The sequence below is a fragment of the Simochromis diagramma genome, unplaced genomic scaffold (assembly GCF_900408965.1).
Source record: "Simochromis diagramma unplaced genomic scaffold, fSimDia1.1 OVJJ01000603.1, whole genome shotgun sequence".
Taxonomy (NCBI): domain Eukaryota; kingdom Metazoa; phylum Chordata; class Actinopteri; order Cichliformes; family Cichlidae; genus Simochromis; species Simochromis diagramma.
Window position 1 is genome coordinate 22,822,416 of NW_024387414.1, and position 16,544 is coordinate 22,838,959.

The window sequence follows — 16,544 nt, forward strand, 5'->3', positions numbered from 1 at the left end:
AACTTTCTGACCATTAGAAAGTAATTTCAGTTGCCTAAACATAATCATGCCTGAACCACAGGGGTGCCCGATTAGCACGCACTCAAAAATCATGCTGACAAATGACCTGCTTTGCCATTTAGACATAAGAGCCTCTTGCCCTGATTTTTTTGGAGTGCTCAGTAGTTTGAAACTACTGAGCTGTTTTGAAACTGCATTTGCAAACTTGCATTGCAACAACAAAACATCAGCAGTGATGGGAGAGCGGCAGACAATGTACCGATGCAGTGATGCTTTATTACAGTTTCCTTACTGTTAACAGATTCCACACAAACCCCCAAAAAAACAACAGCATACTCAAATGACAAGTATTGTCTCTGCAGACTTCCATTGTCGTTGTGTCACCAACTGATACGTTGCTCAGTTATGATAAACGTGGGCATTGTGTGTAATTTTGAGAGGAGCCCACACACTGCAGCTGGCTACTGTAAACATGTTTGCATCATATCTGTTAGTTGATGTTAAACGATAACACGGCTTTTTCAAAAAGCACAGTTTTTTTAACCTAAAGCTGTGGAGCCATATTCACTAAATAATTTGTTGTCAGCAGAAGCAGTTTTCGATGTTGTTTAAGCATTTTATATTGCATACAGTCATTTAGACCTGATTTAAGTGGCCATGCAAGAGGATGGAAGTTCTGCTTTTTGGCAGCGTTGTTGCAGGCTTCGCCCCCTCAGGCTTCAGACCTAGAGGCTACTTATCACTCCGTGCCAGAACTCTGGTTATAATCACATCTATTTAATGACTTACACTTTTGATTCAAACATTACTGAAGACTCAGTGGAGCCAGAACAGTGTTTCTTCTGCCCTTTGGGCTAAATAGGCTTTTCCTGATTTGTTCACATCCCTGCAAATGTCACTGCACAGAGATAGACGTCTCCTTGATATCTCTACCCTTCCATTTAACCAGTGCTATACCCACAGACAAGACTTTTAATTACTTTTTGAGAGACAGGACAGTCTATTATCAAACACATTATTTTCACCTCAGACATCTCCCAGCCCGACTCAATCAATAGTACCATTCTTCTGTATGAACATATTAATATCACAGTCTTATAATGAAAATGAAAAGTGTCAGGTTCGGTGGGTAATCTGTTTTAGGTATCGATTCGTGCCGAGAGTCGTCCAAGGTCACGGCCCCTGCTTTATGTATGTATGTATGTATGTATGTATGTGTATATAGGTGTGTGTGCACATAAAAACACACACACACACTCGCACATGCCTACCAGTGGGTATATTTAGCTCTTTAAGCAACGCTCTGCAGCTTCTTAAATTGTTGATCTATTTGCCCTCGCCTTTTCTCGCAGTTAACTCCTCTCCCCTTACCTTTTCTTCTTCATGACTCAGCCTCTCTGGTGTGCTCTTCCTATATTCAGTTATGTCACTGAGCATTTGCAAATTAACCTAATGATTCATTTCTTACAGCAGCAGAATATTGTTAGAGCTTGGCATCTAGGCTCATCACTCTGCACAAATAGTCTATGTATAAAATTGGGAAGTGATGAGCAAATATTGCCCAGAGCCTACAGGTGGTAGAGGGTCCAAAACAACAGGCAGCAGATGGAGGGCACGAGCACCAATGACATGTCAGAAAGAGAGATGGGGGGCATTTTTATGCCTTTGTAAAACACTGAAATGGGAAATTGGGTGTTTTGGGTGTGTTGTGAGAAGGATCTATGGTTTTGCCCCTGTTATTTATATTTACAGAGCGTCACCACCTTCTTTTAAAAAGGAAAAATTGTAATATAGGGCTGTCAAAAGATAATTAAGCTTCTGGGAACTCTAGACCGACCTGTGGTACAGGCATTATTCTCACCTATGCAGGTGTCCAAGCTCTGCAGCAAACCTGGATAAGATAAAGGTGCTGTCTCAAAAGCTAAGATAAGAAATTATTTCACTAAACCATTTTTTTTAAAGATTGCTCAAAGACTTCAAATTCCAAGATACAGTTTTGGCAGCATGATACTAAAGTCACTGTACAGCAGGAAACCTCCCTGGATAAACACGACTGCCAAAGACTTAATGAAAGCAAGAACAAAGAATCTGCAGAGTATAAGAAGAACACTAAACAAGCAAGGACTTTGTCAAGGAAATATTACATAGCTATATTTTTCAGCTGGAAGGTTTCATCAGGGTTTTGAAATAAAATACAAACACAGACACTTAAGTAACACAAGCCATGACACCGATGATTTATAGGTGTGTTGCTGGAAAAGAGAGCAGGCTACAAAATTCACATGGGAAATCAAAACTGTGAACATCTACCAGATGTAGCAGAGTATCTGTCTTCACAGCGAAACACGCGAGAATCAAAAAGCTGCTAAAGTGCCTTAAGACTCTTTGCTTTGTTTGCAAGCAGGGACTTCATGACGGCACTTTTGCTGCACACTTTTACCGAGTAAAACAAAACACAAGCTGACTTAAATGTGGACGAAAGTAACAGATCAGCCTGTAGATTGAAGGATTCTGTTAACAGAGTGATGAGACTAAAGTGGAACTGTTTGGATCCATGAATCAAGATGTCATGTTGTTTAAAAAGAGACAATCCACTGAAGAAGAATGTGTTGGCTTAGGTCCCGAGATGATTGGTAATCAGTTCATTAATCATTCCTGGTGCATCATTCAGTAGCCACCGGAGTCTCAAGAGATGTTATTCGCTGAAAATATTCTGTCACATTTAAAGAAAAGAAGATGCAGCAATTAAATTAAGACAAGCTGCATGTTTTGGCAGCTGAGAATTTTTGTTTTTGCTTAAAATTCATAATCATACCCTATGTCGTATGATGTTTTTCTGGGGGGAAAAACAGGCACAGAGCCTGCCAGTGTTTGTGAATATGTGTGGGTTTTGTTTTGTTTTTTTAAATTATATGTTATTTACTTTGCTGTATGTGTCATTACTATATTTTCATCCTTTTTTAGTCATAAAACTAGATTAAAGTCGTGGCAGATGGTTGCTTCTCCCTGGTTCTGCTGGAGGCTTCTTCCTGTTAAAAGGTAGTTTTTCCTTTCCACTGTCGCCCAGCGCTTGCTCGTAGGGTCTCATAGGTCTAAACCTTACAATATAAACCACCTTGAACTGACTGTTGTTGTGATTTGGTGCTATATAAATAAAATTGAATTGAATTGAATTGAAAACTGGAAAAAAAAAATCTATAATTAAAAGTCAACATTTAGATGTTGGTTTGGCAGTGCTGGATTAAACTCTTTTGACTTTTACACCAAGTTTGATTCATATGTGAGAAGTAAAGCTAGTTGGTTATGGTCAGGCATCCAAAAACATCATTGTTTGGGTAAAAATCTTTGCCAGTCTTTTTAAACTTTGTTGTCATAGTTGCCATGATGATGCTTCCCTCTTTCCTCTACAAAAAAAACTTCTGACTTTAATATTTCCTACTGAACTGTATCGCATGTCGCTGAACATGAAAAGGCTGATTCATTTGCAAGTAGTTTTACTTATTTTCTACCTGATGTACTATTTCAACCTACAAAAACAATGGAAATTGCAGGTTCCTTTTCGGATTTGTAATTTTTGGTTGTCAAGACAATCTCGAGACAGTTGTTTGCCCTGTTGTTTAAACCAGTGTCGCAGTCACAGAGCTTAATACTTTGAGGGTTTTGTGCTGAAAGCTGATAATACTCAAATGCAATGTTAACATACTGATACTCACTCATAATGGAGAAGCAATCCATTTGTGTTAAATATTTCTAAACTGACATGTGTCCTCTGTGTTTTGACAGATGCCATGCTGCTGGTGGCAGACAGGCTGCAAGGCCCCTCCAATATTGAAGCAGTTATACAACCAATTGACATCAAGATCTCTGACGCTATCATGACTATGCAGGACAACAGCATGCAAGTGTCAGCCAAGGTACTGTATCCTGAAGAAGCTGTGCTGACTTTGTTGAATTTGTGCTGAAAACAGTGTTCACACACACACAATATCTGACCTGATAAACAGTGTGTACATTTTTAAGTAGTGTAAAACCACAAGTAGCATAAAAATTGCCTTGTCTAATATCTCATCCAGGAAATAATGAGCATAATAACTGGACTATATTAGCAGTCCTCAACTTCTCATCTCATTGCCCCTTTTTATTTTGTTATTCATATGAATCTGCATGATTCAGCAGAAATATGTCAATCTGTGAAATGTAAATGCAACATATATTTGGAGCCCTGTGACAAGCTTTTACACATAACACAGTCTCCTAAACATCACAATTGTATTCGCATATCTAAAATTTGGGACAGGACATATTAACGTTTTCGCTGCTAATTCTGTCTTTGTCCTCTTTAGACTTCAAATTGCAAATTGGTCTTTGGCACATTTTAAATATGAAGTGGCACAATTAGGATATTATCACACAGTGGATGGTTTTTCACTGCCTTTCTTGTCAAAAGGCAGCTTTTTCACTTCATCATTGTTATTCTGATGGTTTCGTGTGGCCCATCTCCATGCCAGAGTTACAAAAGTCACTGTGAATTAGCCGTCACATTGTCTCCCATATCAAACAGCTGTCAATGTGCAACTTAACCCCTTGTCAATGCACTTGACGTCTCACTTCTCTGAGGCTGTGCTTGGCTGACTGATTGGTGTCAGATTATAATCTTTCACATTTTGACCATTTCCCTGAGCTGTCTTGTTCTTCGTTTACTGCTCCTCAAATCTGTTGAAAAACATTTTGCTTGTGCGATGTGCAAGATATTGGAAGCGTAATCATGGTGAAGAATCGCTAAATATTAGAAAAAAGCAGTCTCTTGTCATGACAGCCGTCTAATACATTAGGGTGCTTCATCACCTACTGAGCCAGGGGCCAGTAAACGTGCCAGGGATGAATGCTAATGAGCTGTGCTGTTTGGAGGTGTCTTGCTTGGGCCTTAAAAGCAATCTGCTGTTCATATGAACCTCTATGAGCCACACACTGATTAATGCGAGATTCCAGTGGTAAATCTGCACTTCTCAAACCATAAACAACTGAACTTTTGTTTGTTAAGTTTAAGAACTTTCCTTTTAAAAAAGCCAATGTGTGTGCGGGTTTACATTGTTCCCCGGTAGTTACTTTCTCTGTATCGCTCAGCCATGTAACACTAAATATTACAAAATGCTACAATTCTGCATTTTCCTCTCCCAAAAGTTTTCCTATTTGCAGTTCAGAATAAAATTAGCCTATTACTTTTATCTCTTCTGTACGCTGACAGCTTCATTTCAGTTGTATTTTGTGATAACGTGGATGCAAAACAAGGATGCGACACAGAATCCTGGTCAGATGTCAGATTTTCTTAATTTTATATCTCGCTAGGACGACTGAGTAACAACATATCAAGGGTTAATTCCTTTTCTCCCAACAATATCACACTTCATTTAAAAAGAGACTCATCACTGATAGACAGTATTGGTTCCAGGACGGCTCTCTACAGTTTGGCTGTCTCAAATCACAGAGCAGAAATGGTGCTGAGAGCAAATTGACAGAGGGAGAAATATCAGTGGTAGAGCAAAGTACAAGTTTTGTGGGATCAAAGTGGACGTGTAATCTACAAAGTAACAGACTCAGCCGTGGCTCAGTGCAGTTTTGTGCATCCTCTGAATGCTGACAACTAAATTATTTATCACTGCAAAGTTCGCTGTCATTATTATGGGGAAATATTGCATTATTATTACAAAACTGGGCAGTTTGTCCTCTTTTCCCTGGCGTCTGCCTTTTCTCTGCGGTAACTTTGTGTACCTCTCTTCTGTTTTTAGGTCTTTCAAGGGTGTGGCCAACCAAAGCCATCAGGAATAGGCAGGTCTGTGCGGGGCATCTCAGATGTGTTCAGTGGGCGTTTCAGGCCCTACACCCCTGAGGAGAGGCCAACCACTGCAGCTGGAACAAGCCTGGATAGGCTGGTATGCACCGAGACTAGATAATTTCGCCAGTACTGTAAACCTGGATTGAAAAATGCAGTTATAAAAATTAAATGAAATAATAATTACCTTTGTGATATAAACAGCTCCAGAGATGACTGAAAGATGAAATAATTTATGTGGAAGAACTGATCCATTCCTAAAGCAAACCTCGAATACAAAGCCTTGACTTTAAAGCCTAACTCATGCGGTGCTAATGCATGATGATTTCCAGTAAAGAAGTCAGGATTCTGCCAACAAAGGATGCAGAACACGCTTCCTTTCTCACATTTTTCAAAAGCTCAACTGATTTCCACTGTACAGAAGTGGAGTGTTTTTGAAATTTTATTGGCAGAGGCAGACTCGGTGGTGGCATGCTGAGTTTAAGGTCGACTTACTGGGGCTCATGTCAAAAGGCCAGAAAAAATAGAGGCTTGTTCATATAGTCCATATAGCCCCCAGGTGCTGTGTGACTTCCACTGCTGCTGTACTCAGACTTAAAATATTTCTGTTCTTTCACTCACTGCTGATGGTTACAGAGAAAAATCACAACAGCACACGCTTTTTCAACACAAGCTGGACATGTTGTTTAATACATATTCCTCGTGAGCATGAGAGAAGGGTAAAGCCCAAGCCTTATCCCAAAATGTGCAATATTTTGAGTGAACAACAGCGTACAAAAGATTCAACATCCACCCACCAAACGTCAGAATGATGAAAAAATGCTAAGACATTAATTGAGGCTACAAAAAAGGTCTGCGGAGCCCCCTGATGCCACTGAGGCACATTGTGTAGGAGGCTGTCACCGTCAAGCTTCGCTATAGAGCTGCGCAGAAGCCCATAAGTTGATACGATGTTAAACCGGGCCTCACAGCCCACGACTCCTCATCTTTTCCCCCGTTGCTACAAAATATGTGCTGCTGTCATGTAGCAGCAAAAGCGATGCACCTGATATTAACTAAGCTGTGTGTGTTTCATGTCAAGCTGACTTATTCTTATGGATATGAAACACACTTGTATGAGTAGGCATGTCCTAACATAAAGCACTGTGGTCATAAAGAGATAGACATGCTAAGGAACAATCGTCCTTCATGTTGTTTACACCAAATTCTGGCCCTGCCGTCTGAACGTCTCAGCAGAAATGGAGACTCATCAGACCAGGTGGCATTTTTCCAGTCTCCTGTGGCACCAGGTGTGGTTTTCTGCTGCTGTAGGTTTGTTGTGTTGTGCATTCAGAGACACTCTTCTCCATACGTTGGCTGTAACGAGTATTTATTCGAGTTGCTGTTGCCTTCCTATCAACTTGAAGCAGTCTAGCCACTCTACTCTGACCTTTGGCATCAACAAGGCATAGACTTGCCTCTCACTGGCAAGTCTTTTTTGACTGTTCTCTGTAAACTATAGAGATAGTTCTGGGGAGGGGGGTCCCAGGAGATGAGCAGTTTCTGAAATACTCAGACTAGCCTGTCTGGCACCAGCAACCATGCCACGTTCAAAACACATTTCTTCCCAATTCTGATGCTCAGTTGGACTCATCTTGACCTGTATGCTGTATGTCCCTAAATGCATTGCATTGTTGCTTTGTGACTTTCTGATTAGATAGTTGTGTTAAAGAAGCAGTTGAAGAGGTGTACCTAATGAGTGGATATATTTTAGGGCAAGAAAAAGTTGCATTGTTTTTTACTTATAAAAGTCTGAAATTGTTACTATTCCTGCTGTTTAACATAATAAGGCCTTCTACCAAATCTTTAATGAATATGTTATGTTTCTCGACAGTTACTGCTTTAAGTAAATTCAGTTAAAAGACAATTGTGAAGTAATACTAACAGAATATCAGCTGAAGTGTGCACTCACACAGGCTAGAAAATAGCTCCTTATGCTGTGAATCTTTCCTCTGGCCAATCCATTTAGACGATGTTTTTTTTTTATGTAATCCTCACTCCAACAAGTAAATCCGTTTATTAAACACAGTATTGTCTTTTAAAATAAAAGGTACATTTTATAATCTTCAACTGTGCAAGTTGTTCCATGGGATTAAAATGGAAAAAAGGAAGGAGCAGAGACGTGATTACAGGCAGCAGAGAGTCTCCATAAGTCGTCTTTACTCCAAAAATAGCTGTAATTGTTAGGAATACCACAGTGACTGTATAAAAGATGTCCAGAACCTTTAAAGTGTTATTCTTGAACACTCCGTATCTTTACACTCAGGCCTCATTTGAAAATTAGAACCAAATACACTTTTTTCTGATTCATAACATGCACATTAAAATGTGTGGGAAAAATCTAAAAGGCAAAAGCGCATTTAGAGAAAACCCACTGGTTTCACTATCTTTAATAATGTATGCTTACATGCACTCCAGCCTGCTGCTTGCAAAAGATTTGAAAAGTTGTTCCAAGAAGTGGGAACTGGGTAGCTCAGGAAAACATATCTAACCCGTTCTTCAATGTACTTGCATCTCACTGTGTAAATTTATTAGGTGTGTTATGTGTAATACTTACAGTACAAATACATGTGAAACACTGAAGTATTAAAAAGTTGGCGTATTTTGCTAAACTGATTGCATTGCATTGCTTGAAACAACCACTGTCATTAGACCACTTCAGCCTGCGTTCCCACATTAGGCTGCTGTTTGTATGCAGGTGGTGATCTGTGCATTGATCAGACTTGATAGCAGCTGATTTCACACTGGAAAATGTATTGTGAATAAAATGGTTTGAGGTACTCAATCTCATAGGCTGGTGAATAGAATATTTTAGGAGCACCATTTATCATTTAACTTTTTGCTTCACTAACTAGTCATTATTTTGGCCCTATTCTCTCTCTCAGTCTCTCTATTTCTCTGATGTCCAATTAAATCTCTTTCTTCTTCATTTCTCTGCTGCTCTCAGAGGGCTGTCTGGAGGACAATGCAACACAGTGTAAGATTTCCATTCCTCCTCTTACATTCACAATGTCATGTGTCTCGTGGTGTTTTAATCAACCTGCCAATAGTGCTTCACTTTGCCACATTATTCAGAACTGATATTGATTGCTTGTTTGTGGCATGTCTGCTTTATTTTTACTTAGTATTTTTGTTTCTTGGTAACTTGGTAACTACACTGAAACTATGAACAGCTGAAACCAATATTTACAATTGTGTTTTTCTGCCTCACATTTGGTCTAACATGGGTTATATTAGCAGAAAGATGGTTCAGCTGTCAGAACTTGCCCTACAGCGTTGGATGGCTTTCTCTTTGGGTTTCCTATATTGTGTTTCTACTGCTGCTCTGCTTGATCTGAGGCTTTAAATTATTTGTTTGTATTGTAGGTTTTATTCACATTAACCCTGTTACGACCCTTTTATGCATGAGTATTCCCCATTGTTTTTGCTTGTGTTGTGCATGACTTTTTGTATTCCTTGTATAGGTGTAGACAAGCTGAGCAAATTAATTGAGTCTATCATCCAGGAAAATCTGAAAGACTTAAAGAACTGCAAAATTGTTGATATACGCAGCTACAGCTACTGTATAGTACTTAGTCTAGCTGCTGTAGCAAACAGTGACTCAGTCTGTTACATAAGTTCAAGTTTAATATTCTTTGTGTGTTTTTAGCACTTACATATAGAAGTTAAATATGCATGTATTAGGTATGTCTTAGCACCTTTTGGTAACAAAATTCTGAAAAAGTAACAATACTTGATTTTTTTTTTCAGTACAGAAGGCAGCATTAGTGCCGCGTACAGTTGTCAAAAAACTGATCCTTGGATACTAATTGATGCTAAATATTACTATTGGATCAGATACTCATTTGCAATATTAACAGTGCCATCTTCACAGAGCCCCTCATAACGCTAGCAGCTAAACACCTGATTAGAACAAGCTTGGCAAAGCTTAAAGGCTGACATTTCAGTCTTTATCAAGAATTTTGAGACAATGTTGAAGTATTTGAGTTATTTTGAATGCTTACCTGTCTGACACACACATTGCAGTTAGCCGATGGAAATATTAGCCACATTATCCCTTCCCCTCCTGTTATTGTTGAGGTAGCAGCTAGCGGCTATGGCTAATAATAACATGACAACATTAATCTTGGAGCTCGGCAGTAAATGTTATCAGTTCTACTGGTCTGTAATATTAATATTCACATAACGGGATAATGTAGTTATTTGTCTATAGAAAGTGATATATTTCCCTTAAAGTCCTGATTTACTAATAATGCAGATTGAAGGTGAGAGCAGTCTACCAGCATCTACACAGAAACAGTTTAAAGTTCCTTGATAACCTCATTTAATTAGCAATGAAATACAGTGCCAAGAACCACAGGAAATATGCATTCTTTAAAATATGCCTGTTAATTTTATCATTTTTTTTCCCCCATTGTGAAAAATGGTTTGGAGTAGCAAGTATTTTTCTGGGGATCGGTACTGAGTTTGAAATTCTAGTATCATGACAACCCTAGTGTGCACACTGTACTGCATGAAAGGCATTGATTGTAATGAATTAATTATTTATCCCTTGGCTGTCACAGGGTGACAGGCGGCGTGCACTCCCGACAGGTCTCTGTTCTATCGCAGGGCTAACACAAAGAGACAGACAACTATTCACACTCACATTTACACCTGTGGCCAATTTAGAATCACTAATTAACTAACAAGCATGCCTTTGGACTGTAGGAGAAAACCAGAGTAATCAGAAAGAATATGTAAACTCTTTCTAAATAATTGTGATGGTAATGTCTTCCAAAAGTCTTCAAACTCTTGAAGTCTTCAAACCTTCAGCATTTGAAGGTCTTTGTGCTTTCGATTGGAAGGTGAAATGTCTGAGTCCTTTTTTCGCTTCTCTCTCACACTCTGGATGTGATTACGGTCTGATTTGTAAAAGCAGCTGCTGATTACATAATCAGTGTCTGGGACTGACTTCAGCACACATTCAAGTCAAGGAATGGTCAAAAGGTGCAGTTTAGTGGCGCAGTCTTTCTTCAATTGTCTGTGGTATTTGAAGTAAAAGCGGTGAGCTTTACAAACTCAGACCAAAACACTAAAGAACTAAAATATTGACGTTAATGCCCAAGGCATTATAAATGCTGAATTAGTGCTACGATATATATTGAGTACTCCACTATCTCATCTGCCTCACTCTGAATGATTTTAAGCTGAAAGCCTAACTCGGTGGTTCAGACTGTCAAAGTCCTAACAGCTGAGCACACATCTGTCCTGGCTTACATATACAAACATACAGCTACTGGTAAAAACACTGCCTTTTTGAGCTGATGGCTAGCGTGTTCTTTTTTTTTTCTTTGAAGCTTAATTGGGGTTTAACTGAATCCTAATTTACTGACAATGCATGATATATATGAATGGTGTGGCCATAGCGTGCTTTCAGTGAAATCTGTCTTCCTGTATGACTCATTCATTACTGGAACTGAATGAACTCTTTGTAATTCAAAGAAGGTCTCCTCTCACACTGAGCAAGGGCAGCTTCACCGTCTTGCTTATATATATTGGGTCCTCTGCCTGAGAGCTTGAGGGACCTTGGATGAGCTCAGATGTTGTTCCTGGGATCTGCTGGTGCCACTCGCCTAGCTTGGAGGTCACTTTACTGAGTGCTCCGAATACCACTAGGACCACTGTTCTTCCTGATGTTGCTGTCATTCATTATCGCTACATCTATCACTACGGCCGTCTTCCTCTGCTTGTCTACTACTATCTCCGGTTGGTTAGCCATCACCAGTTTGTCCGTCTGTACAGGGAGTGCAGAATTATTAGGCAAGTTGTATTTTTGAGGAATAATTTTATTATTAAACAACAACCATGTTCTCAATGAACCCAAAAAACTCATTAATATCAAAGCTGAATGTTTTTGGAAGTAGTTTTTAGTTTGTTTTTAGTTTTAGCTATTTTAGGGGGATATCTGTGTGTGCAGGTGACTATTACTGTGCATAATTATTAGGCAACTTAACAAAAAACAAATATATACCCATTTCAATTATTTATTTTTACCAGTGAAACCAATATAACATCTCCACATTCACAAATATACATTTCTGACATTCTAAAACAAAACAAAAACAAATCAGCGACCAATATAGCCACCTTTCTTTGCAAGGACACTCAAAAGCCTGCCATCCATGGATTCTGTCAGTGTTTTGATCTGTTCACCATCAACATTGCGTGCAGCAGCAACCACAGCCTCCCAGACACTGTTCAGAGAGGTGTACTGTTTTCCCTCCTTGTAAATCTCACATTTGATGACGGACCACAGGTTCTCAATGGGGTTCAGATCAAGTGAACAAGGTGGCCATGTCATTAGTTTTTCTTCTTTTATACCCTTTCTTGCCAGCCACGCTGTGGAGTACTTGGACGCGTGTGATGGAGCATTGTCCTGCATGAAAATCATGTTTTTCTTGAAGGATGCAGACTTCTTCCTGTACCACTGCTTGATGAAGGTGTCTTCCAGAAACTGGCAGTAGGACTGGGAGTTGAGCTTGACTCCATCCTCAACCCAAAAAGGCCCCACAAGCTCATCTTTGATGATACCAGCCCAAACCAGTACTCCACCTCCACCTTGCTGGCGTCTGAGTCGGACTGGAGCTCTCTGCCCTTTACCAATCCAGCCACGGGCCATCCATCTGCCATAAGACTCACTCTCATTTCATCAGTCCATAAAACCTTAGAAAAACCAGTCTTGAGATATTTCTTGGCCCAGTCTTGACGTTTCAGCTTGTGTGTCTTGTTCAGTGGTGGTCGTCTTTCAGCCTTTCTTAGCTTGGCCATGTCTCTGAGTATTGCACACCTTGTGCTTTTGGGCACTCCAGTGATGTTGCAGCTCTGAAATATGGCCAAACTGGTGGCAAGTGGCATCTTGGCAGCTGCACGCTTGACTTTTCTCAGCTCATGGGCAGTTATTTTGCGCCTTGGTTTTTCCACACGCTTCTTGCGACCCTGTTGACTATTTTGAATGAAACGCTTGATTGTTCGATGATCACGCTTCAGAAGCTTTGCAATTTTGGAGACTGCTGCATCCCTCTGCAAGATATCTCACTATTTTTGACTTTTCTGAGCCTGTCAAGTCCTTCTTTTGACCCATTTTGCCAAAGGAAAGGACGTTGCCTAATAATTATGCACACCTGATATAGGGTGTTGATGTCATTAGACCACACCCCTTCTCATTACAGAGTTGCACATCACCTAATATGCTTAATTGGTAGTAGGCTTTCGAGCCTATACAGCTTGGAGTAAGACAACATGCATGAAGAGGATGATGTGGACAAAATACTCATCTGCCTAATAATTCTGCACTCCCTGTATCTGGAAGTCTCACAGGATCCTGTAAACTATCCTGGCCACTTGGTTATGGCGTTCCATGTATGCCCTGCCTGCTAGCATCTTGCACCATGCTGTTATGTGTTGGATTGTACCAGGGGCATCTTTACACAGCCTGCACCTGGGGTCTTGCCTGGTGTGATAGACCCTAGGACCACCGTGCAATGGCCTGTCCTTCCATGACGGTTCCTCCTCTCGCTCCCCGTCTTTCTTGGGTTTCTGCTGCGTTAGGTATTCACTAAACACATGGTCAGTTGTCCCTATCTTCCTGATGTACTCGTGGATGTTCGTTGTCTAATCCTGGACTGTGGTACTGACACTCACTAGACCTCGGCTTCCTTCCGCTTAGCATACAGTCTCAGGGTGCTGGATTTGGTTGAAACCTTCATGCATTGTAAGGAGTTTCTTCTTCTTGATGTCAGTGGCTTCTGTCTTCTTCTTTGGCAAACGTATTATCCCAGCAGGTTACCTGACCACCGGCAGAGTGAAAGTATTGATAGCCTGGATGTTGTTCTTGCCATTCAGCCGACTCCTCTTCATTTAGTGTTGCGCTAAAGCCTTTTGTTCAGTATACACAGCAGTATTTGAGCATATCATCAACCATGTCTTCCATGTTCAGATTCAAGAGGATGCTGATGGTGTGTTCCTTGCATATGTAGTATTTCTATTCTGTTTTTATTTTGACAGATGTCTGATAGAAATTACTTTGTTCTCTGTTCTCTGTCTGCTTAGCATTGCTGACCCGACATTAATGTCGGTGCCTCCATTCTACAAACGCTCACCCAAAAAAAAAAAAAAAAAAATAGAAAACAATGATGGATTTTAGATGATTCAGTTGTTGATTTATTCGACTAAATTCTAACTATTTTGAGTCTCCCTAATGGGTTGTTTATTGTTGTGCACTGTTGAAATGGGGATGCAGTTGAAAAGAAAGTAAATCAGTCATTAGCAGTGGCCAGGCCTTTCTCCATGCTCCATTTCACATTCTTTTAGCAGAGTGCCAGGGCCAGGAAACGATCTGGCAAATGGCATTTTTCTCAGGAAGGAAAAAGTGTTAAATAAATGATCACTGTTTTATTTCTTAATCAATCACGGTAATCCAGTGCTGAAAGGCATCAACCTATATGTACTTTATTGTGCAACTGTTACATAGCCACAGTATACTGAAAGAATGGAGGGATTTATAGAGATTTAGTTGAACACACTGTCAATTTGAATGCATGAAAAGAGTCGATCTGAGCATCCCTCAGCTTCTGAATGGCAGCCGGCATCACTATTCCCACATGAAAGTTTCTTTCTGCCAGAATAATCAGTCATATAGAAATCACTCCGCCCAGTGCAATTGTAGACACAACTGCCAATTATGACCGATGGTAGCAGAGCCAAATTGGGTAAATCCATGAGTCATGCCATAAAATGGATCGAGTTACAGCCCTAATGAAATTCTGGCATGTAATGCAGATCTGTTCTCTACAGTTTTTCTCTTTAATAGCCTGTGCAGATCAGCAGGCAAAAAAGAACAAGTGTTAAGACCAGTTAATCTCACTGGCATGCTAATTCGGAAAACTGGGCATGCTGAGCTAATGTTTTAGAAGCAGTAACAACCAAAGGGCTTGAGTGCTTTTGGGGTTTCTAAACTCTATTTTAGATTATGCTGACAAAAATCTGGGGAAAAGAATCTCAGCAGTGTCTTGACTCAGTTTCTTTTTTTAAATAGAACAGAAAGCGCTATAGTTTAGCCACTTAAGAGCGTGTGATTCTCTCTATACGTGTGTTTAAAGGGAGACATTATGTATCCATGTCTGTAGTCTGCAGGGTGATATCTTGAGTTAATTTGAGTTCACTTAATGCATTTTTTCACACAGATGGTCACACATGTTATTAACTCAAAGGATCTGAGAGATAAAAAGTAAAATCCACTGATAATTTATCTCTATTTTGTACATGGGGTGAAACCACACAAGTGAAGAAGATTTTCTGTCTTAGTGGGTCTGTTTTCACGTACAGAAAGCACTCCTCTTTTAAAATTAAACTAAAGACTGAGATGGAAAACTTTTAGCCAGTCCAGCACCTCACCAGGCCTATTTTAAATCTTCATATAATACTTATTATTAACAAAGAATTTACAATAATGGGATGGTATGAACTGGTTGTCTCAGGACTGCCCTCTATGGCTATGTAGAGGGCAATGAATTTAACTGTCCAGAGGTAATTCTGTCTGTCAAAAGTGATGAAAATCTGACAGTGACTGATGTGTAATCAGCCATGCTCGCTCAACAGAAACCCTGTCTCACAAAATGAATTAGAATTAATGAACATGGACAGACACAACAGATCAATGTGGCCACCTTCTAACTCCTTTCTGTTTAAAGTCAGCTTCATTACTTTGTTTTCCATTGCACCAGTTCCTTTGCTTCAACACGCTTAATTTGGTATAGCTTTCTCTTTCATTTCATGTATCCTTTTAGTTTTAGTTTTATGTCTTGCTTGGTTCTTATGCTAAGCCCAATTTAGCAATTGCCCAAGGATGTCTGCATTCTTCACAATAAGCAGTCTTTTTTTCCAATACTTTTTCACTTTGCCAACTTAGCAGAGCGCACACTAAATGATGCATCACTGATCGTGTATTAAGCGGTGAAACATTTTCTTCCACTGTGGTGGTTTTGCGCTTTTTAATGTTCCCATTTTCACAAAAACACACAAATGAGTAAAAATATATTTCACTATAATATTGAAAGAACGACTAGCTCGCAGGACTCTCTGTCAGAGCGCTTGTTCTGCCGCCGAAGGAGGAAAGAACGAAGCTAGACACCTATTGTGGTGGACAGCTGGTTGGGAAATATGCACAGTATGGTGCGTGCTGCAGGGAGATACTCCAGTAAATTACAAAACCATGGTGATGTTTTGTTGTTTGCTGGTTTCCAGCTACTCTGCCTGGGTTATTTGCAAGCTCTTCTGGGCTTTCTCTGCTCTCTATTCTGGGAGCTCCTTACAAATCTTTCACTGCAGTGCAAGAGCACCGTATGATTTTCTACTGACAAAACCAGCAGAGTTTAAAATTCTTTGACATAGATGGCGTGAAATCTTCTGTCAGATTTCAAGTTTCACCCAAGAACTAGAATGAGATCAGTGACACTCTTTCAAATCCAGACATGAGACATATGTGGACTTTGTTTTAGAGTTCATAAATCTGTCTGAGACAAGCAAAAATTGGTGAAATGTGTGACATTTTCAAAAATATAGTTCTTACAAGAAATGCACAATGAAAAAACAAACAACAACAGCTGTGCTTAGTTAACAGGCTGCTTCTACTTCT

General features: G+C 39.8%; 1 protein-coding gene across 3 annotated transcripts in view; it reads left to right on the top strand.

Annotated features, from left to right (window-relative positions):
* Positions 1 to 16,544, top strand: part of LOC120721466 (glypican-6-like) — a 144,853-nt gene that overhangs the window by 101,268 nt on the left and 27,041 nt on the right. For 2 of the 3 annotated variants that reach the window (XM_040011823.1, XM_040011820.1), the window contains exons 5-7: positions 3,784 to 3,914; positions 5,787 to 5,930; positions 8,817 to 8,846. In XM_040011823.1, coding sequence (XP_039867757.1) covers positions 3,784 to 3,914; positions 5,787 to 5,930; positions 8,817 to 8,846 — 305 coding nt within the window. The remainder of the gene's footprint in view (positions 1 to 3,783; positions 3,915 to 5,786; positions 5,931 to 8,816; positions 8,847 to 16,544) is intronic. The other variant, XM_040011821.1, reaches the window with a different exon arrangement.